This window comes from Vulpes lagopus, chromosome 5, assembly GCF_018345385.1.
Source record: "Vulpes lagopus strain Blue_001 chromosome 5, ASM1834538v1, whole genome shotgun sequence".
In the NCBI taxonomy this organism is placed as follows: domain Eukaryota; kingdom Metazoa; phylum Chordata; class Mammalia; order Carnivora; family Canidae; genus Vulpes; species Vulpes lagopus.
In genome coordinates, this window is record NC_054828.1 from 52142773 (window position 1) to 52165694 (window position 22922).

Here is a 22922-nt window from a genome sequence, read left to right on the forward strand (position 1 = left end):
ATCTTAAGCAGCCACTTACTGCTACACCAGCGTGATAACTTGTCCCACAGGCAATAAGAATGAGACGCCGACACCTCTGGATCTCCTTAATGTGATCCTTCAAGCCGCCCAAATTCACTGAAATGACATTTTGAATAGAATTATTTAGGAAAGAACCACATGAAACAGGCAGCCACTTCTCGTGAGTGTCCGCCGCCAACGGGGGACACACCACCACCGTTTAAATTCATATTCCTCTCAGGAAGTGCAGTGGTCTCTGGTTTTGAAAACCAAGCAGGTCACGAGTGGGCTGCCCGCCCCAGCCCTGCGGTGCCCGCCCAGCCTGCGGGCCCACACCCGGGGGCACCCACGAGCTCAGCAGGGGCCGGGGCGGGACTGCCCGCCAGGGGTGGGGTACAGGACGCGGGCAGGTTTGTCAACTCCGGGAAGGAGGCGCCAGCACCGGCGCGTTTCCTCCCGCCTGCCGAGACCGAAGCTCCCAGGAGTCTCCCCAGGCGGCCGAAGCGCTCTGAGCAGTGCTGCCCGGCCCCTTCCCGCCCTCCCTGGGGGCGCCACCTTGCACCCCGCACCCCGCAGCTGAGGGCAGCGCCCACCGCCCGCCTCCCACCTCCCCGCCGGCCCCACAGCCACAGCCCGCCCACACCTTTCAGCCTCCAGAGATTTCTCCGTGTGCTTTGAAGGCCACCTGCTGGAGAAACACCCCACCACGAGCCCGGGTCTCTGCGGTGACAAATTCTCACTCAACATCCACTCAATTTTTCAACCCGTATTTCCTGCATACCCGGGGCAGGCCACCTGGGCGCCTCGCTCTCCTTGCTCCCCTCACTCCCCTCACCCTCCCACACCTCGTCCCCGAGTCCGTCTTCTTGGCCGCACATGCACACCCCCGGGTGGCACCTCTTGTGTCTGACACCCCGTGGGCTGTCTCCCCACCCTGGGGCTGTCCACACCCGTCGTCTGTCCACACCCCGTGAGCTGTCTACACCCTGTGATCTGTCCACACCCCGTGATCTGTCCACACCCCGTGGGCTGTCTATACCCTGTGATCTGTCCACACCCCGTGGTCTGTCCACACCCCGTGGGCTGTCCACACCCCGTGATCTGTCCACACCCCGTGGTCTGTCCACACCCCGTGGGCTGTCCACACCCCGTGATCTGTCCACACCCGTGGTCTGTCCACACCCTGTGATCTGTCCACACCCCGTGATCTGTCCCACCCCGTGAGCTGTCCACACCCCGTGATCTGTCCACACCCCATGGTCTGTCCACACCCCGTGATCTGTCCACACCCCGTGGGCTGTCCACACCCCGTGGTCTGTCCACACCCCGTGGTCTGTCCACACCCCGTGGGCTGTCCACACCCCGTGATCTGTCCACACCCGTGGTCTGTCCACACCCTGTGATCTGTCCACACCCCGTGATCTGTCCCACCCCGTGAGCTGTCCACACCCCGTGATCTGTCCACACCCCATGGTCTGTCCACACCCCGTGATCTGTCCACACCCCGTGGGCTGTCCACACCCCGTGATCTGTCCACACCCCGTGGTCTGTCCACACCCCGTGGGCTGTCCACACCCCGTGATCTGTCCACACCCCGTGGTCTGTCCACACCCCGTGGGCTGTCCACACCCCGTGGGCTGTCTACACCCCGTGATCTGTCCACACCCCATGATCTGTCCACACCCTGTGGGCTGTCCACACCCCATGGGCTGTCTATTGTGCCCCTGCTCTCTATCTCCCCACACTTTGTTCTACCTTCACAGGTTATGATATAAACCAATACATAAGTTTTGCTTTTTATTTTTCTGAGTAATCTTGTGTCCTCCTTTTTACATTTCAATACTAAGAGGACATGTCATACTTCTCTATTTTTAAAACACCAGCCAAGTAAACGATCTAAGGAAAGCACCACCACGAGCCCCAGCAGAGTCACAGCCGGCCTGGGTGAGAGCCTGGCGCCCAGCTCCCCCCGCAGCCCAGGTCCCCCCGCGGCCGGCGCTGAGAGCTCGGGGGGACGGCGAGCAGTACTCGCGGGGCCTCCCGCCGCGCAACGCGGAGCGGTGTGGACGGACTCGGTGTGAAAGCCGTGAGACCGTCAGAGACGCCGGTACTTCGGACGGTGACCAAGAATGACGCGAAGGAAGCGGGTGAGACGAGCTGGGCGACGCTACCTCCCTGGAAACTGGCAGGCCCCCGAGGCCGGGAGGCGATGCTCTTGGGGGCCGGGCTCCGAGCAGCAGGGCCCGAGCTCGGCTCGTGAAGCGCAGGGACGTGGGCTCCGCAAGACGCTCACGCCGACGGGGCGCATGTCCTTACCTTTACAGTGGAAGAGCGAACAGCTCTCCGGCTTGTAGGACAACTTTACGAGGCGCATAGCGCTGACAAAAGGGCTTTCTGGGCATTTCTCTCCCGTCTTCCCTTGCGGAACTCCTCTGTTCCTGCTCTTTCTTCCATAAACACCGGAGCAGGCCCTGCTGCTGGTGGCCTGGGTCCTCCGCTCCCCGCAGCAGCAGGTGCCGCTGCCGTCTCCCCGCCTCCCCCCTCCCGCGGTCGCCCCAGGCCCGGCCTCCCACGGGGGCTCTCGGGGTGCGCTCGGGCTTGCTGACGGCTCCACATGGCCTACACGGGGCCCCGCACAGCATGCCAACGTCCACGGACGCCCGGCGGCGCCCCGTCTCCCCTCAGACCCCGCCCTCACTCCTCTCCGCGTGCAGCGTGGCGAACTAGACGGCACCCCGCCCCGACAGCGGGCACCCCGCCCCGACAGCGGGCACCCCGCCCCGACAGCGAGCATACCACCCCGACAGCAGGCACACCACCACCACCCTGACAGCGGACACACCACCCCGACAGCGGGCACACCACCACCACCCCGACAGCAGGCACACCACCCCGACAGCGGGCACACCACCACCACCCCGACAGCAGGCACACCACCCTGACAGCGGACACACCACCCCGACAGCGGGCACACCACCACCACCCCGACAGCGGGCACACCACCACCCCGACACGGCACACCACCACCACCCGGTCCAGGCAGTTTCCGGAAACAAGACCAGAGCAGCACTCAGCCCATCTTAAACAGGAAGGTGAAGCACACGCCCGGAGAGCCTGTGGGCAAGTTCACACCTTCCCTCACTTAGAAGCTGAGAGAATCTGGGCTGAGCAGGGCAACGGAGCATCCCCGAGGGGCAGCTCGCTTCCTCCTGAGAACTGGCTGGGTGCCACAGCAGCCCCTACCGGAGCAAGGGCCCAGCAGCGGCGTTCTGAAGGGAAAGGAGGTTAAGAGCTCTTCACGGCACACCAGAGGGACCTCCCCCCCCCCCGGAAAATCCTGCTAACACTCCTATGACAGTTTTCAAATGTGACTTTCTAGTCATTCTTTACATTTTGTATGACCTTATTGAGATACGTCACATACCACAAATTCACCCTCTTAAAGTGTACAATCAGTGGTCTTTAGGATATTCGGAGCGGCGCAACTGTCACCACTATCCAATTTTAGGGCATCAGCACCCATCCCAAATCCCATACCCATTAGAATCCCTCCCCCACCCCTGGCCCTGCAGCCTCTGGCAACCATTCGTTCTTACCTCCCCCCTTTTATTGAGGTAAAATATCCGTAGCGTAAATGCAACGTTGAACAATCCTTAAGCGTGCAGTTCAGTGGCATTGCGCATTCACACTTGTGCAGCCATCACCACCATCCATCCCCAGAACTTCCTCATCTTCCCAAACAGAAGCCCTCTCCCCACCCCCGAGCCCCACTCACCATCCCCCTCACTGTCCTAGCTACGGCCCCACCGGCCCCACCAGTAGAACAACACCGGCGCCCCTGGAGGCTGCAGCCACAGCCTCCTCCTCGGCTGGGAGGGACAATGACCCTTCAGGCTGCCACTGCCACCCCCACAGGACCCCCTGAAGTCATCATTCATGTTTGATTACCAGTGTAGTCATCAAAGTTGACTCTTCCTCTCATCGTGTTCACAACGGACTCAGGCTGCTCAAAAATTTCCTTTTGCATAAATGAGCTGAAGTTGCCTAAAGTAACAGAAATTATATCATTAAGAAAAGAAATTTGTACACAACCAAAAGTCTACCTCCTGGAACAGAACCTTAGTAAATGAAACAAGGGCTCATGCGATGGAGCACAATATTCACATGGGACATTTTACCCAATGTGAAGAAAAATAATCAAGTAAGGAGGAAAATTCGCTTTATTAATAACTTTATACCTAAAATACGCAGTTAGAGCAAAACAGAGGAAGGGGACAAACTTAAGATTTAGAGTCAGATCTAGGTTCAAACCATAGTTCTATCCTCCAGCACCTAAATGGCTCTGGAGAAACTCCTTTATCTGTAAGCACAGTGATTACTTCACGGCACTGTAGTGTGGATACAGGGCACACCCGACATATAGCAGCTATGTAATAAATGGTGGCTTCCAGCCCACCTCCACCCCGTGAGAAAGGAGAATAAAAATTAAGACCATAATAATCTTAACAACAGCAAACATAATGTAGGGCTCACTAAGGGTGTTCTGTTCTGAAGGCTCTACATAAATCAGCTCTCTTCAACCTTAATGAGGCAGGTCCTATTATCCCCATTTTACATATGAAAAAACTGAAGCACAGAAAGTAAGAGAGGAATAAGCCTTATAAAGTATCTTAAAAATATCAAGTGCTACTTAATCAATCTCTCTCTTTTTTTTTAAAGATTTTATTTATTTATTCATGATAGACATAGAGAGAGAGAGGCAGAGACACAGGCAGAGGGAGAAGCAGGCTCCATGCAGGGAGCCCAATGTGGGACTCGATCCCGGGACTCCAGGATCACGCCCTGGGCTGAAGGCAGGCGGTAAACCGCTGAGCCACCCAGGGGTCCCCTTTTAATGTTAGAAACAGAACCATGAATTAGTCTAAAGAACAACTACTTGAAGATCAGCAGGTAATTTTTCCAAAAAGTCATCCCTTTTTTGGGGTCACCCGCTCACCAATCGTGTGCAAGATTTCAGGCAGCACTGTGTCATCAGATCCCTACACGACAGGAAGGAGAAGGTCTCCTTTCTATCAAGAACACCAAGTGATAACATGACAAAAGCTTTCACCCTTCATGATCTGCTGGAGTTCCATCTGGAGGGTTTGCACAGCTCGTCCAGGGTGATCTCCTGCGGTTCGTTTAATTCGATGGATAGAAAGACGACCATCCACCACCGCTGCAACATCATCGTCTTCAAGAAAGATGACACGATTGGTATGTTCTATGACAGCACTATAAAATGTTCAAGGAGATACTATGATCAGTAACCAAGAATGATCATTAAAAATAAAACTGTCATCAGGACACACAGACCAAGTTTAAATACAAACTTAGGGTGCCTGGGTGACTCAGTCAGTTGAGCATCTGGCTCGGGTCATGATCTCAGGGTCGTGGAATCAAGCCCCACGATGAGCTCCATGCTCAGCAGGGAGTCTGCTTGAGATTCCCTCTCTCTCCCTCTGCCCCCCTCTTCTAAAATAAATAGATAAGTCTTTTAAAAATAAAATAAAATAAAATATATAGTATCTCTGATAACTTTCTGGTTACCAAAGCCCCTTCCTACAGGGCAGTGGGCGGTTACTTTGGACAATGAATAACTGTGCTCTGTGCAGCACCCTAAGCCAAATCAGAAAGCATGGCTATTTCCTCCTCATTCTATCGCCAAACCCTTCAATTTTAACTCCTAAATATTTCTCAAAGCTTCTCTCTATGTCTGCCACCACAGACCAGTTCTAGCTACCATTAGCTCTTGGCTGAACTACTGCAGCAACCTGTTAACTTATCCAACCACTCTCCCTCCCTCCATCCATGCATTTTCCATTTCTGCCAAAATGAGTATCAAAAGGCAACTCAAACCAAGATTTCTCTTTCACCCACCCAAGCTTGATGGCTTCCCTTTGGCTTTTCAGAAAACAACAAAACATCTTACCATGACCCCACCTCCTTCTCTAGCTTCATCTCCCACCAAACTTCCTCTCTTCATTCCAGCCACACTCATACCAAGAAAATGAACGTTCTCCCCTCTAACTCTTCACCTAATTAACTCCTAACAACTTACCAAGGGAGAGATAAGTGTCACTCCCTTAAAGAAATTTACCCATAGGAGGGTAAGTCACCCTGTCACAGGCATTCTGTAGCTCTCGTTGCAACTGGAATTCTAGACTTGTGTCTTCTTTATTAAGAAAAAGCTCCTCAGGGACAAGTGTGTGTGTGTGTGTGTGTGTGTATACACACAGAAGTGTATTTTATTATTATATACATATTAAATTTTTTTTGGCATAATCTCCACCCCCAACATGGGGGTCAAACTCACAACCCTAAGATCAAGAGTCACAGGCTCCCCTGACTGAGCCAGCCAGGCCCTCCCTCGGACAAGTATATTTTTATTTTTACTGATCATTGTCTCTTAAGCCTAGCACATAGCTTTGCTCAGAATATGCAATATGTATGAATGAATGAATGACAAAAGGATGTAAAGCTTCTGCAATTTCCAGTTTATTAAAGTCATAGCTATAAATTCTGTAACAAACCTACTTAATGACAACAATGATGCATCCTAGCACTGACTACACTCCTGCAAAAATTAGGAAAACAGTGAAGCTTATTCTCTCACTGAGATGATGCATTCCCGGAAGTCCTAAACTACGATACTTTCTCATCTTCAGATCCCCTCACTTTCAGGCACAACGAATGACTCGAATACCTGTTGGCAACCCGAGTGGTCCACTTTATCATCATCACTGTTAGTATTCCATTTATAAATGCATCTAAGCATCTCAGGGTATTTTTCAATCAAAATGTCCTGGTCTAGTACTATTTCTTTTATAAAAGCGATTATGCTGTAAATTACTTCTGAATTAAAAATGCAAGTGTCCTTATTAGACTAAAACTACAATGGTTTAGCAACCATACTGGAATTGGTGGGACGCTAAGCCATTCTATTCTCCAATCTAAAAATATCTCCTCCCTATAAAACCTGGGTAATGCTCCAGAAAGAAGAGGAAAAATAAAAATAATACAAGACCTCAGAGTAAATATGCAGGCACAAGTCTCAAGGACTGTTCTCTTCTTGGTAAACTGATCTAATGCTTTGAATTGGGAGAAAAAGTATTTTTAGAACCCCATCTCCAAAAAGACACATTTTCCCTAATTGATAAATTCTCACACATAGCATGCCTAGCTACTACAAACTGCCTTTTGGTTTTCTCTGAATCAGTGAAGGAAGCTCACCTTGCATCAGAAGCAAAGTAATACTCCACTGCCTTTTCTTCAACAGGGAAAAGGCAAGTTGTGCTGTCCACACGAGAGAGATTGCAGCTTCCTTTCTTGTCCTTGCCTAGAGCACAGAGTCAACACAAATCAACAAACATGTAGAAAACCATAGCCAATATATAAATATACATAATTTTCTACAAAATCAACAAAAAATCATAGCAACGCAAAGTAATTTCAGCAACTTTAAGAAGCTAGGTAGATCACCTTATTTCCATGCAATAAGCCAACAAGAACAAGAGACAAAAGGTGTAGAGTGAAACAGCAACTATCAAAGAGAGCGTGGCAGTAATAGTGCTGCATTACACATTTTTAAAATATGATTATTTATTTTCCTGGTAAAAGGCAAATAATTCACTAATTGCACTAACTTTTTTTAAATCAAAAGTATGTAAACCTAATCTTCACTTAACTTCATACAAAACATGACAGAATACATACATCTGTGTAACTAAACTTATAAAAATTACATTAAAATTCAAAACTGTACAATGAATAAAATGGCATATTTTATGCCATTTTAATTATTAAAATGAATAATACTGCATAATTATTAATTAATAATACTGGCATATTAACTTTTATTATCTCATAACAAAACTTTGCCCTAGATTTTAACAGTAAGTCAGTACAACAAATCAAGGTGTAGCCTACACTAATTCTGATTACAAAACAAAACAAAGATACTTAAAACTCCCTGACCATGGTATACCATATGTGGCAACTGCTACTAAGGACTGGAAATACACACCTAGGACCTCTTCTTTCTTAAAATTGAGTTTTCTTATATTTCTTTTAAGTCAGGATAAAAGTCCTTCCGCAATAATAATATCCTTTTAATAATAATATCCTTTAATCCCTTTTAATCCTTTAGAACTTGAGAATTCTGACATCTCTACTTAATTTGTCAAGTCACGAATGAAGTATTTTTTTTTCCTTTTTGCTCATTCACAACAAAAGTCAAAACTGAAAAGCAAAATGAAGTTTGGCAAATTAGATAAATAGAGGGGGGAAAAACCATTAACTGAAGATTATTTAAATGTCAGAGACAAAAGCAGCACCTTTTTCTGAGATTAGGACAGAGTAGACCTTATAACTACGGACATAAGGCCAGAGGATACTATAAATACACTTGTGAAAACTCATATTGTATCTAGCCTCTAAAATGCATGTCTGTAAAGTACATTCAAAGTTCTCCATAATCCATGCTAATTTGATGTGTTTTAGACATGAAAATAGAACAGTTCTTTCCATCCAAGTTCAACAGCAAAAAAAGATACCACACTTTAAAAAACATGTATAAGATGACATCCCAGAAAAAGTAACACTACAGAAAGATAAAACGTGTTGATCAGTGTTTGCCAAGGCCTGGGACTGGGAACAAGGGCTGGCTACAAAGCTATCGCTGCAGGGAACTTTTAGGGGGATGGAACTGTCCTGTACTCTGATTGTGGTGGTTTTACAACGGTGTGCATTTGACAAAACTCATGAAACTGCACATCAGAAACAGTGAATTTTACTGATGTAAAAAAAGTGAATTAAAAAATATGTAGAAGGATAGCCTAGCATCTATATTTTCAAAATAAATACAACCAGCCTTAGGTTATAAAATGTCCTCACGTTGTCAAGTTTCACTAAATTCCTCCTCCAAATGTTTATTCTTCAAGTAACAAGGTATATTTAACTATAACATTTAAAAGGATTTAAGCTACCACTGCCTATTTAAATGAAAAGAACATTACCACCTAATACCTATACCATGACTCTTAAACTCTATAAAAAGTTCTGCCATTCGTTGATCGTCTCATCTGATTTGAGTGGAACACAATTATTACCACCCCCTTTTATTCTGTAAGCAGTTAGACCTGGAGAAAATAGCAAAATCTAAAAACCAGTCCCATATTCTCCCCTTTACACAGCCTCGTCAATAAGAGGCTCAACTTTTCCAACTAAACTTTGCGGAGTCACACATTATCTACCTATTAGGAGCTAGAGAAATAAAGGTTACTAAGACATAATTCACGATCTTAAAAAGATGTCTCATGTTAAAGTTTTTCTTCAAACTTCTTAAGACCTTAGGCCAATGTTCTTCCTTTTTTTTTTTTTTTTTTTCCCTAAAAGCAGTCTAAGAAACTGTACTAGATAACATAAAGGTAATGTATACATGAGCAGGATTATAAACAGAAACCTTGGACTCTGGCTCCAAAATTCTGTACTCTCACTGGTAAACTAATTTTTCTTCTGAAAAGGGAAGGATAGGCAGGAGGAAGTAAGAAGAAAAGCTAACACTTCATGACTGAAGGCTACTTAAGGAACTCTGCTTTAGATAAAGGAGCTAAAGCAGCCACTATCTAAAAATGAACAGGTTTAGTCTTTCGCTAATTTTTTTTTTCAAGAAACCAAGAATTGTACATTAATAATATGGGTTTCAAGTTCCTGAATTTACCACTCCCTATCTTTCACTTGGGAAGCTTTTAATAATAAGTAAATGAGAAGGGCATGCCATTTGTTTTCTGTCTAATTATATCAATAAAATGATCCAGAGTTTGTATGACTGAAAGTCCTATAAAGAAAAATGAGCTTCACACAATAAAAAAAAAAAAAAGACTCCAACTTCAAACAAGGCAATCAGAATGTTGAATGTAAATCTAAAAGTAAAATGTCATGCATAAAATAAAGACCATTTAAACATAATCTAGTAAAAAGTTAGGATAAATTAAATAACTATCAGTGAATTCAATCTACAATAGCCTAGCACGCAGTGTTCTGTTCCCAATCTAAGCATCTTATTTATAATATATCTTACATTATTCTTATTTAAGACAAAAAAACTTCATGATTTCAAATCTCAGAAATTTCAAAGAAACAAATTAAAAGCGGTTTTCTAAATGCCAGAAGCAGACAGACAAAATATACTCTGCAAATTAGAAAAATGTCAAAATATGTTTCCCCATAAAAAAGCATTTTTAGAGGCCCAGCACATTCACTCACTCCAAGAACAAAGAATTAGTAAAGAATGAACAAAAGAGGATAAGACTCCTCCCCATCCATGCAGAGTGCATTTCCCACCTCTTTCTCCCTGTGATCCCCACCGTGTGAATTTTGATCCAATCTGAGTCCTAGCTAAGGATATACAACAGAAAAAAATTCTCCTCGTCAAAGAATCACAACAACAAATCCTTTTCATGTCTAGACAGAACTATATACACATATGTGTGGATCTGACCAAAGAGGCATTTATTTCAATTTAATGAACACAATTCTTTAAATCTACTGCACTTTATACATACAGTTTCCTCATAGCAGGACATAGGGACAGTTTTTACCTGTTCTGTAGAGTATCGGAATGTGATCAGTAGAGAGTTTATGTTCACTTCGTACACCAATCAAAAGAGGGCTGCCTCGTCTGTTAGCACAAAATTAGACAGAATTAAGCCATTTTCATAAATAATGCACTGACAGGCATTTTAATGAGCCAACACTCTTCAAATAATGTTCAAATTCTCCCTCTAAGCTTGGCTTCAGGTATAACAGAAGAATAACATAAAGAGAATTTTTAAAAAATACTCAGTGACGAGATCCCCGGGTGGCTCAGCAGTTTAGCGCCTGCCTTCGGCCCAGGGTGTGATCCTGGAGTCCCGGGATCGAGTCCCACATCGGGCTCCCTGCATGGAGCCTGCTTCTCCCTCTGCCTGTGTCTCTGCCTCTCTCTCTCTTTCTCTGTGTCTCTCATGAATAAATAAATAAAATCTTAAAAAAAAAAGAATACTCAGTGACAGAGGGCAGCAGACTATAGACCCCGAGGTCAGGTTTGTCTATTTTTGTACACAAGAGTTTTACTGGAACACAGCCATGCTCTTTCTTTTACCTATTCTCTGCGGCTGCTTTCGCAGTACAACAGCAGAACTGTGGTGCTACGGAGGCCATATGGCCCAGAAAGGCTAAAATATTTACTCTCTCGCCCTTCACAGAAAAGTTTGCCAATGCCTGTTCTAAAAACAGTGTATCTGAAATGTTTCTCCTTTTTAAAATGTCAAATGGAACCTTTCATTCCACTGCACACAGAATTCTGATACATGAATGTTTAGCACTTTCTCCTTAGTCATCTTGCCTTCGTATTAAAAATAGCTCTCTCCTGCCAAATATTAGGGCTTCTCACTGTTCTAAAAATGACGTCATGATCTTAGCAAAAGCAGCGATGGTACAATTATCTAGGAATCTGTTTAGCATATATACTTCCCAAAAATATGGAGCAAGTTAATGTTTGGGGCCCAAAACTAGAGAATACTCAATATCCAAATTCACAAAGTAAGCATTGGTGTCCCAGTACAAAGGCCAGTTATAAATGCCAAAATATACTTGCTTTATTAAAGGATTCTGTTAAATGGAAGAGTGGTGAGAAATGGACAAGGAGGAACATGTGAAAAAAAATATATTCACATGGTGTCTCTGGGAAAGGGCAAGTCTTTACAGTTAAGGGTAATCACTGTGTACAAACAACACATTTATAATTCAAATGTTTCAAAATACACATAATTATTAGTCATTATTAAATTTGTACGTACCTTGTGCCAACTGCTTGGCCAGGAAAATGAACACTTTTAAATACCAGTGCAAAAGCACCTTCCTGCAGAGGGAAAAAAAAATGCATTAGCAATATTTATTATGATCAATTATTAAATGTGAAATGCCTAAAACACATTGGCTTCAGCATAGAAATTCTTTGTTCATGTGCTGCTCTTTTGCAAGTTATAAATAAGCCTAAAATTTAGGTAGACACTTATTCCTGAGCTTTGGTGTATCCAAGACACACTTTTTAACCAAGCCCACTCTTGAAATATATTCACTAGACAATAGCTCCAAAATAGACTATTTTAAAGCACTTTTGTATACATTCCTCAATAGATACATCCTATCTCTCATACTGTGCATTAGAATGCAAGGAGGAGAGAATTAGAAAAGATTCCAAACTCAATATCCAAAATCCATTCTCTGGTCCAGTGATTTTACACCACTGCTAACTTCCATGCTTGTTGACCTTGACACTGAAGATAAAAATATACACAACCACCACTGTTAACAGGTGTACCATTAACACCTCAACACAACCTGCTTAGGGACCGGGCCTAAGGAAATCAAGAGTGAGTACAAGAGGAACAGGAGGTAGGAGAGGTAGGGGACCACCACAGAACACAAACTGGGTTTCATAATGAGTAGAAAAAAGGAAAAGGCTGGAAAGGCACAGTACTCTGCCCTAACGGGAAGGAACAGGCGTCTATTTTCTCCATCTTTCTGACTCCTCCTTTTGCTGCAGACATCTAAGATTTGGGTAGAGGGAGGAGGTGAGGGTTAGACCTTCAGAAAGAGGTGAAGGGCTTTTAAATAAGAAAGCTAGAGTTATGAATGGGGATGAGGGCAGAAATCACCATGCATTTGGACTTCTGTGGATCTTGGTATCTTTGAACTTTAGCCAGGGCAACTGGGATGGGATCAGAAAGAATGACTTTTTTTTCTTGGGCTGGGAAATATTTTTTACAGTGTAACAAGGCCAAGGAAAAGTCCCCATAAGGAAAAATAAAGAGTTGGCTATATTGGCTCAGAGACATGCAGACATTATCCCAGAATAGAGTGTGCATTTTACTGAAGCGATCCTCGTGCTAACTGACCAACTGAAGAGAATACATGAGTAGGAAGCAAGAAAGTGATGATGAACCTCTGTGTCTCATGGGTGCGTTTGTGTGTGGTATGTATGGGTTTGTGTGTGTGCATGCCCATAGTTTTTGGACAACTCTTTGATTTCAGATTATTCTTAATTCCCGTGACACTAAGCTAGAGTGAAAGAAGAAGAATTTTAAGTGTAGGGAAGGGAGAGGGTCAACTAGTCAGAGTCTCTCAAAATTATTCAAGCCGAGTATTTATACACACACACACACACACACACACACACACACACACACGAAATAAAAGCCAAAAATATTTAAATCAGCATAGTTTCTGCTTATCTTAATTCTAAGAGTTTATGATTAATATCAGCAATAATTATCTTTAAAGGTGTGGTTTATTACCAATTGCTGGATAACTCTCTCCACCAAGGTAGTGAAACTGATATCTTGACTTTCCCGATTGTCATACATGTACTTAACAAGCTTGGCAATTGTCTCTGTGTCTGTTTCAGATTCAAAGTCATAGCCTTTGCTTTCCTGAAATTAGAAAGGGAAACAAATTGACACATTTAATGAAACAGTCATCCAAGTCTTTCCTATAGAATTTTTTTTCCTCAAAAATTTCACTAACCAATTTCTAATATTTTTTCAATACCATACCCCTTACCCATTGTTCAAAATTAAAGTCACCATCTAAATAAGTGAGCCCAAAATAGTGAGGTTATTTTGTGTAACTAAATATACACTTTTAATTATATAAGTCTATATATATGTCACATACGAATTAAGGACATTTCAAATAATTAAAGTATAATAAGCAACAGTCACCAAATAAGAATTCCATAATGAATAGGATTCTTTATTGGATAATTAAATTGCACCATCCATTACAACAGTCATTAGCTGTATGTGGCTATTTAAATTTACACTGATTAGGGGGCATGGGGCTGGCTCAGTCAGTAGAGCATGCAGCTCTTGTTCTCAGGGTTCTAAGTCTGAGCCCCACCTTGGCTACAGAGATTACTTAAAAATAAAATCTTTAAAAATTTTTTTAATTTAAAAAAATAAAATTTAAACTGATTAAAATGAAATAAGACTTCAAATTTTATAATATATTATATTATATATTACCCTTGTAATCATCTCAAGAATTACTTGATCATAGATGGTGCTGTACAAGCCGCCTACTGCTTTCATTAGAAATTTCTCAAAGCCTGGTGTCTTTGTGGATCACTTACCAAAAACTTTTTCAAGTCTTTGTAGTTGGTGATAATTCCATTGTGAATAACAATAAACTCTGAAAGAAATAAAAAGTATTGATGACAAAAATTATAGGTCTAGTAAACACTATAAATAGCCAATAAGAACGGTTAGATTTTTCTCAAGTCAAAAAATTTGTCAAATGCTGTAATTCTAAGAGTAATCAAGTATCTTTTACTTTTCATTATTGGATTATCCTCAGGTAGATCAATAGACTCATTTATGTGGTTTAGTGGAAGCACACAGCACTGGGGAAGTGGATAGAGGGGAAATATAATAAACTGGGATCTAGATATTAACAATTTCATTTGTGGCTGAACTACTAACTCAACGTCATCATATGAAAGGGACAAATTTCCTGAGCCTGTTTCTTCATTTGCAAAACAAGAAGGCTGAATTATAGAACTATTATTCTCACTTCTTCATTCATTCATTTTTATGCATGAAAATTTCTTCCTAAGTTTAAAGTGAAAGACTTTCAAACTAAAACAATGATCTGATTTACACTGAGTTTAAGAACTGAAGTTAAAGAATAAGAAAAATCAGTTATTCAGATCTACAGTGAAATTTACTTAGGTGAGGTCCAGACAATTCTTTAAATGTCAGATAAATTGGGCAGCCCGGGTGGCACAGCGGTTTAGCGCTGCCTTCAGCCCAGGGCCTGATCTTGGAGACCTAGGACTGAGTCCCATGTCGGGCTCCCTGCATGGAGCCTGCTTCTCCCTCTGCCCGTGTCTCTGCCTCTCTCTCTCTCTCTCTCTGTCTCTCATGAATAAATAAAATCTTTACAAAAAAAAAAAAAGTCAGATAAATTAATGTTAAAACAGTATTCCAAGATCAAATATATGTGTAGTGGGATAATTTTCATCTTTTTTGATTAAATAACTTTGAAAAATATAAATACAGTATTTTAGATCCATGAGTTTATAATAATAATAAAAGAAACTCATTCATCTTAGAACATCAGAACCACTTCAGTTTTGGAAAACGGTAAATAAAGTGGGGGAAAAAAAAACCACATTTATCCCGTCTTTTCTATATATAATCTGTAAGTCTAAGTAACTAAGTAGTTAGATATGGAGATGTTTCTCTTTATAGAAGTATGTCAGATAAGTAAAAAAGGAATGAGAACATTTGACTATCACCACTTTACAAAACCCTAAGGAAATAATGCTGGCAATGATCATCTATGGCCACTAATAATACAAAAAGAAAATGCCCAAACATCACATATCTCCAGATGTAAATCAATACCACAACAATTTATAGCAAATAGAAGGGACAGAGAAACATGTTATTTTTTTTTTTTAAGGTTTTCTTTATTCATGAGAGACACAGAGAGAGAGGCAGAGACCCAGGCAGAGGGAGAAGCAGGCTCCATGCGGGGAGCCCGACACAGGACTCGATCCTGGGTTCCCAGGGTCATGCCCTGGGCCGAAGGCAGTGCTAAACTACTGAGCCATCCAGGCTGCCTGAGAAACATGTTAAATAACACCATGGGATGCATACAATTAGCAGGATCTAGACTGTAGGAAACTCTACAGGACAAACACCACAATAATCTGAGAAAGAAAAGGAGAGAAAGGGAAAGCTTCCAAAATAATCAGGGTGGAGGGGGATAAAGAAATAGAACTGTGTACTAACCAATGTTAAAGCTGGGTGACAGACACATCTAGTTCTACAGCCTCTCTAGTTGTGAATATGTTTAAAACTTTCCAGATTAAAAAAAAATTTAAATAACAGTAACATAAGAGCCTTCATTCTTCTCCCATTAATGATCTTCAATCATGCCAAAGCATGTAGAATGTGTCCATACCGTTATTTTTATCAGAGCGCTGGGGATGGCTATTGACAGGATTGGGTTCTCCATGTGTCGCCCAACGGGTATGAGCTATTCCAAGGTGTACGTCAAATTCTATATCCAAATCCATATCTTGTTGCTCTGAAGAACATAATAAGAAAAATTCCAATGTTAAACCATGCTGTAGAGATAATGCTAGAAGCTATATTTAAATATAATTATTACAGTGCTACTCACCTGGAATACACAATTATTGAAACTGAGTATCAGCCATATTCAAAATAGTAATTAAAAGATTCAGGAGTTAATGCAGCTCAAATATTTACGGCAAATGAATCCAATAACAACCAGGGAAATAAAGCAAATGTGACAAAATACTAACAACTGGTAAAATAGATGAAGTATATGGGTGGTTAATGCACTATTCTTTCTTCGGAAGGCTTGAAGATTTTCAGACTGAAGGGTTGTGGACAAAAAAAGTTAACTTGATTTTTTTTTTTAATCTATATTTAATCTTTGCCTTGAAAAAAATCAGCACCACTTTACCCATGTAAAAATAAATTCATTTTCTCAATGCCACAGCCTTATGACTGCAATTTCTTTGGTCTCTACTGAATGTAAACATATCTCACAATATAAACTGCAATTATAGAGAGGTTCTAAAATCAAACAATAGTCCTTGAGAATAGACCAGGAAAGTACGGGGTTATAGACAGATGTTCCTTTATCCTGAAAAGCAGTTATTACAATTCCTTTTCCCTATAAACTATCTCTTCTTTTTCCAAAGGAATAATAAAAAAAAATAAAAAATAAATTCTAAAAAGGCAGTTCTAGTATTTACTAGTAATGCCCCCCTTCTGATTTCCTAAATATAACATTCATTTGGCAAAGAAACAGATAACCAAGCCTATGAGAATTAGGTCTAAATTAAGAAGAGCAAACTGCTCAGAAGTCTCAAAGAGGAAAGTCCATGCATTTTATTTTAGCACAGTCTTCGTGGTTTTATACTGGCTAATCAGACGTCATCCTAACACCCAAATCTGATCAAGAAACACCACTTAAAATCCTTGAACAGATTTCCATTGCTTAAAAAGTGGTTTGCATCCCTAACTCCCCATATGAATCATCTTAAACCTGGTCACGGGGGATTTATAAAAAGATCCTCAAATTCTCATACAGAGCCAGTGAGCCAATTTCTCACAAGATAAAGCCATTTCTCACAGTGCCTTTCTATGGGTACAAGGCCCTCCACCATCTGGCTCCACTGCCTTGACGTTCTCATTCTCCCCACCTCTCCCATTTCCCCTCAAAGCCCTCAACACAGCTTTTGCAAATAACAGCAGCCACCATTCACTGAGAACTTACCTGGTGCTAGGGACTTAAGACTCCTCATGGCTCTATCCCTATCAGTAATGAGCCAAGCAACCAACCACTAAACCACTTCAGCAGAATCCTAACTGGTCTCCCCATGTCCAGTTGTCCTCCTGTACATTCCAGTCTTTGCACACCAACCAACGAGATTCCATTAAATCAGATCAATCCCCTAATGCAAAATCTTCCAACGGCTTCACATGGCACATGAAGTAAAATCCATCTTATTTAAGACCCTACATGTCCCAGTCCTGAGTCAGGTCTCCAGCTCATCTGCCGCCACTTTCCCCCTCACTCTGCTCTAGCCCCACTGACTTCCAGCTATAAGCCGGCCAAGCACACGTAGAGTCCTTGCACTTGGGAGTTCCCTCTGCCTAGAATTTCCCCTTCGGACAATAACGCGTTCTCTGCTTACATGTCACCTCTATATACCTTTGTGTCATAGCACTGATCACACGCCCTAACGTTATCTATTTGTTTGCTGTCTGGCCCTCTCAGTAGACCGTAAGCTCCATCAGGCCAAGGAGTGTGCCTGTCTTGTTCTCTGTTGTGTCACCAGGGCCTGGCACAGTGTCTGGAATAAAATAAGTATTCAAGAAATATTCATTTTGTTATTGAATCTTTAATAATGCTCTGGTAGGTATTATTGTCCCCATTTTATAGATAAGGAAACTGAGGCTCTAAGAGGTCAGAGAACCTACCCTAGGTCTCAACAAATAGGAAGCAGAGATAGGATGTGAACCTAAGGCTGGCTGACCCCAGAGCTGGAGATTAAAACCACAGGGCATACTCTGCTGTACTATTATAACTTTAATGACATGTGCAACCTGATTCCTACCCGTATTTAAGTTCCACAAAAGCAGCAGCGTGCCTTACTACCTTAGAATCCCAAGCACTAAGTTAAGTAGGACAGTTATTCAAATTTTTATTGGATGACTCAATCAACCAACAGATAAAGTCATCAATGTATTCTTTCCTGGCTTAACCGTGTCCTGAATAATTAAGGTGACCTGATAAATAACCTCCGGAAAAGTAAAGGATTACTGGTTATCACTACTGAACAGGCTGATGCAAGCAATGAAAACACCTGACTACTCTGTTAGGCTAATTATAATTAAGGCAGCCGCACCCCCACCCCGGCCATGCTGGAAGCAAAACTGAGGAAAGTAACAAGAGTCTACAAATTGAATCCAATTCAAACTCACAGTAATTATCACACCTATTTCACTGCTGCCAAAAGAACATTATCTAAAGTCTAATAAGGGGGATCCCTGGGTGGCGCAGCGGTTTGGCGCCTGTCTTTGGCCCAGGGCGCGATCCTGGGGACCCAGGATCGAATCCCATGTCGGGCTCCCGGTGCATGGAGCCTGCTTCTCCCTCTGCCTGTGTCTCTGCCTCTCTCTCTCTCTGTGTGTGTGACTATCATAAATTAAAAAAAAAAAAAAAAGAAAAGTCTAATAAGGAAAAAAAATCACTGCTCTGACAATAAGCATATTTCTCATGACAAATCTCTCATGTTTTATAAATTAATCATGACTCCCAACCTTTGACCTTCCTCTCTAAAGCCCTCTGTTGAACCTTAACTTTAGTTAACCTCCACCCTCAGTCTTCTCCTCTCCCCACCCACAAACTGCCAAACAGCACTCAAGAGAGGCAGAAAACTCTGTAAATTGAGTTCATGTCAAGTTTAGGGTAATCACCAAATCTCTTCTCCTGTTGCCACACAGGAGCATGTCCCCACATTCCTTACTCATGAATCCAAAAGCTCACTCAATTCTCCAACAGCTCATGACATCCCTTCTATTCTCCGTAAGCCTTGATCCAACCTGTACCTCAATATCCCCTTTACTGAGCTTTTCTCCTTCACCTCATAACTTCTTTACTTCGCTTTTCTTTTACCTTTGACTCCTTTACAGGCTAACTTCCTACCTGTGCCTGGACCCTTCTGAGCTGTGATCCTTCAGTAATGTCCTTACTTGCATCTTCTGTCTTTTCCCCATGTGCACCCCTACATGCCCTCTGTGTGCCTTTTCTCAGATAGCAACCCTTTTCTAAAAAAAAAAAAAAACTAATTTAGGGAACGCCTGGGAGGCTCAGCGGTGAGGTGTCTGCCTTTAGCTCATGGCGTGACCCCAAGGTCCTGGGATTGAGTCCCACGTCGGGCTCCCTGCATGGATCCTGCTTCTCCCTCTGCCTGGGTCTCTGCTTCTCTCTCTCTGTGTCTCTCATGAATGAATGAACGAATGAACGAATGAATGAATGAATAAATAAATAAAATATTTAATAATTAAAAAAATGAATTCAAACCTATTTAAATTTGTTGGCAATAATAAAACACTCAGATACCTACATCCAGAGATAACAAATGTTAACATATAGCCATTCGTGCTTTAAATCTTATGATACAAAATATTTCTAAATCTTAAATTTTTGTTAGAAATAGCAGCCTTGGGCAGCCCAGGTGGCTCAGCAGTTTAGCGCCGCCTGCAGCCCAGGATGTGATGCTGGAGACCCAGGATCGAGTCCCGCGTCGGGCTCCCTGCATGGAGCCTGCTTCTCCCTCTGCCTGGGTCTCTGCCCCTCTCTTTCTTGTGTCTCTCATGAATAAATAAATAAAAATCTTTAAAAGAAAAAAAAAAAGGAAAAGAAATAGCAGCCTTCCTTTGCTTCCAAACTTTACTGCCCCTACTGCCGACACCATCTAATGACAGCACCTACTCCTCGGTGACAGTACTCCCATGTTTCAATCTCATCTGCAAAATGAGGATGATCTTTTTACCTACTTCATGGGTTGTACTAAGGACTAGTGAGGCACTTAGTAGAGTGCCTGGGGCACAGGAAGCAACAGTACATGTCAGCTATTGCTATCAAAGTCAGAAGTTACCAAGAACCAGTCTAATGGCCTTTTCTGAGATGACTTCTTTCTGTCTCAACAGGTCAAACGCTGAAACTTGCTAGGAGTAATAAAGCGAACACCATAAACATCCAAATCCCCACACCGGGAGCAAACAAATGTGAACATCTAACCACTTGTGCTTCAGATTTTTTTTTAAGATGTAAAATGTAGGAGCACCTGGTGGCTCAGTCTTAACCGACTGCCTTCGGCTCAGGTCATGATCTCAGGGTCCTGGGATCAAGCCCCACATCAGGCTCCCTGCTCTGCTCAGTGGAGAGTCTGCTTCTCCCTCTCTCTTTGCCCTCCCCCTGCTCACTAGCTTGCTCTCTCCCTCACAAATAAACAAAGTCTTTAAAAAAATAAAACTAAAATGTAAGAAATGCAGTTAATACCTCTTTTATGACCTGGGCTCAACCCATTCCACCCCAGGGATTCTCAACTTGATGGGGAGCTTTCCTACCTAGGTCTTTAAACATCTAATACACTAACATGTATCCACAAATGACAGCACTCTTTTGTGTTTTTTAAGTGGTAGTATACTTTACCCGTCCCTCTGCAGGTTGCTTTCTTCACTCAACACTAGGTTCTCACAACTCAACCAGGTTCCCATATGCAGAACCAGATCCAGTACAGTCCTTTCGAAAGCTACACACAATCACGCACTACGTCACATACAACTTAGTCTCCCATTCTCTTACTGGTCATTTCTACATTTTGTTGCAATGAATCTTGTTGCCAGGTCTCCTTGTCCATAGAGTTTCTTCCAAGTATGTGCCCAACTATGGAAGCGCTTGGTCACAGGGTATAGGCACCTCCCATTTAGACACTGCCAGCTTCCTCTTCAAAGTGATGGAGCAGTTACTAATTTGCCAGCGACGTCTACAAATTCCCATGTCTCCACTCCCTTCCCAACTTTCCTTCAGGAGGCGGCATGTTTCAATATGTTGATACACAACGACCGTGATTCCGGTTATAGTTTGCCTTCTAGCCTCCCACGTTCATCTACCAATAATGCACAGTAAAAGGACTACCCACCATTCCACCAAATTTGACTTCCTTATTCTTATCTCTGCCCACGCTGTCCTACTCAGAAGGTCCTCCCTTCTCACCTTCACTGCCCAAACAGAATTAGCAGCCATTCCTTATTTATACTGAATCTCCCCATGGTGTCCAACCCCAAGCTCTCCCCTGAGTCCTCAAGCGATTTGTCTGTTCTCTCCTATGGAACCTACTATAACCAGCCTGGTATACAGGATGTGGTACACACAGCAGACCGAGCGTGTACACTACAGTCGTTGAAGTACAGTTCTGTGGGTACCTGCCTCATCCCGAAGCTAATCTTACCCACAATATGTGCAACATAAGTATTGATCTAGTATGTTCAGCAAGGACTACAAAGCTAAATGCTTGGCTTATGTGAAAAAAAAGTGATTAAGTCCATCATTTTCCTCTGTTACCTGAACTCCTTTACCATGATTACTATGGCATCCATTCAAACAGGTACATAAAAAAATCTACTGTTTCCTGGGGTTGGTGGAAGGTTGTTTTTTTTTTTTCAAGAGAGAGGCAGTGGTGGAAGGGCAGAGGGGGAGAGAGAATCTTTTTTTTGGGGGGGGGGATCTTAAGCATGCTCCACGTGCAGCGCGGAGCCTGATGTGGGGGCTCGATCTCATGACCTGAGCTGACAGGAAGAGTCGGACATTTAACCAACTGAGCCACCCAGGCAGGAGCTCTGTGGGAAATTTTTTTCAAATGTTTTTTCAGTCAATTTACTTTGAAGTTTTTGTTTTGTTTTTAAGTTTCCTGTGACAAATTAAAATGTATAAGCAGAGTGTGATGAAGCTAAATACTGACAAGTACTCTCTTTAATGAAGCACGTATCTCTGGACAACTACTGTATGTGAACAAAGTAAGAAAACCCTGAAGGAAAAACATGACACTTACCTGATTACATCAGATCTACTGAAAAGGGCAACATCTAGACTGACCATACATCCAAGGGAGGCGTTTGCTCCAAAGTGAAGACAACCAAGTGAAGACACCAGAGGAGGGCACCACTAAAAATACCTTCACGTCCTATGAAAGGTCCTTCCTCAGAAATGGTGGCTATACTTCATTCTGGGACACTGAGCTTGCTGTGAACACTATGTACCTAACCGATTTCCTCCCCTAGTTAATAGGGTCATTTCTGAAGCTAAGGTACATGGTACACTAGTAGAGACAATTAACAAAACTACCTTTCTTCCTTCCTTTGAACTTTAAATATCACTATATTAAAACGGACGTTAGACTATGGGAAGAAAGGGGATTTGGTAGGGAAGGGAGAAGGAAGCGAAGGGAGGGGAGGGGGACAAAACCCAAATTAAGTACATTACTGTGAACTTCTTCATCCAGTGCCTTAACTTTCCCTTTCTTCTTAATGAGCTGGATCTTGCAGGCATTGGCTTCCCAGTCCTTGTCATTGCCTCCATCAACTCCCACACCTGAATCATCGAGGGGCAGAAAAGCAAGATTCAGACACTTAGATTATCATCGTGAGGCAGATTTTTAATTGAAAACTATTCTTTCGTCTAATTAATTCATATGTTCATCAATTCACAGTCGCTGAAAATTATTA

General features: G+C 42.8%; 1 protein-coding gene across 2 annotated transcripts in view; it reads right to left on the reverse strand.

Annotated features, from left to right (window-relative positions):
• Window positions 1-22922, reverse strand: part of GFPT1 (glutamine--fructose-6-phosphate transaminase 1) — a 58101-nt gene that overhangs the window by 19059 nt on the left and 16120 nt on the right. Inside the window, exons 3-13 of one of the 2 annotated variants that reach the window (XM_041754946.1) lie at window positions 22681-22788; window positions 16054-16179; window positions 14216-14274; window positions 13380-13514; window positions 11880-11941; window positions 10641-10720; window positions 10384-10437; window positions 7273-7378; window positions 5111-5274; window positions 3949-4044; window positions 20-117 (exon numbers count right to left, since the gene is read on the reverse strand). In XM_041754946.1, the coding sequence (XP_041610880.1) occupies window positions 20-117; window positions 3949-4044; window positions 5111-5274; window positions 7273-7378; window positions 10384-10437; window positions 10641-10720; window positions 11880-11941; window positions 13380-13514; window positions 14216-14274; window positions 16054-16179; window positions 22681-22788 (1088 nt within the window). The remainder of the gene's footprint in view (window positions 1-19; window positions 118-3948; window positions 4045-5110; window positions 5275-7272; window positions 7379-10383; window positions 10438-10640; window positions 10721-11879; window positions 11942-13379; window positions 13515-14215; window positions 14275-16053; window positions 16180-22680; window positions 22789-22922) is intronic. The other variant, XM_041754947.1, reaches the window with a different exon arrangement.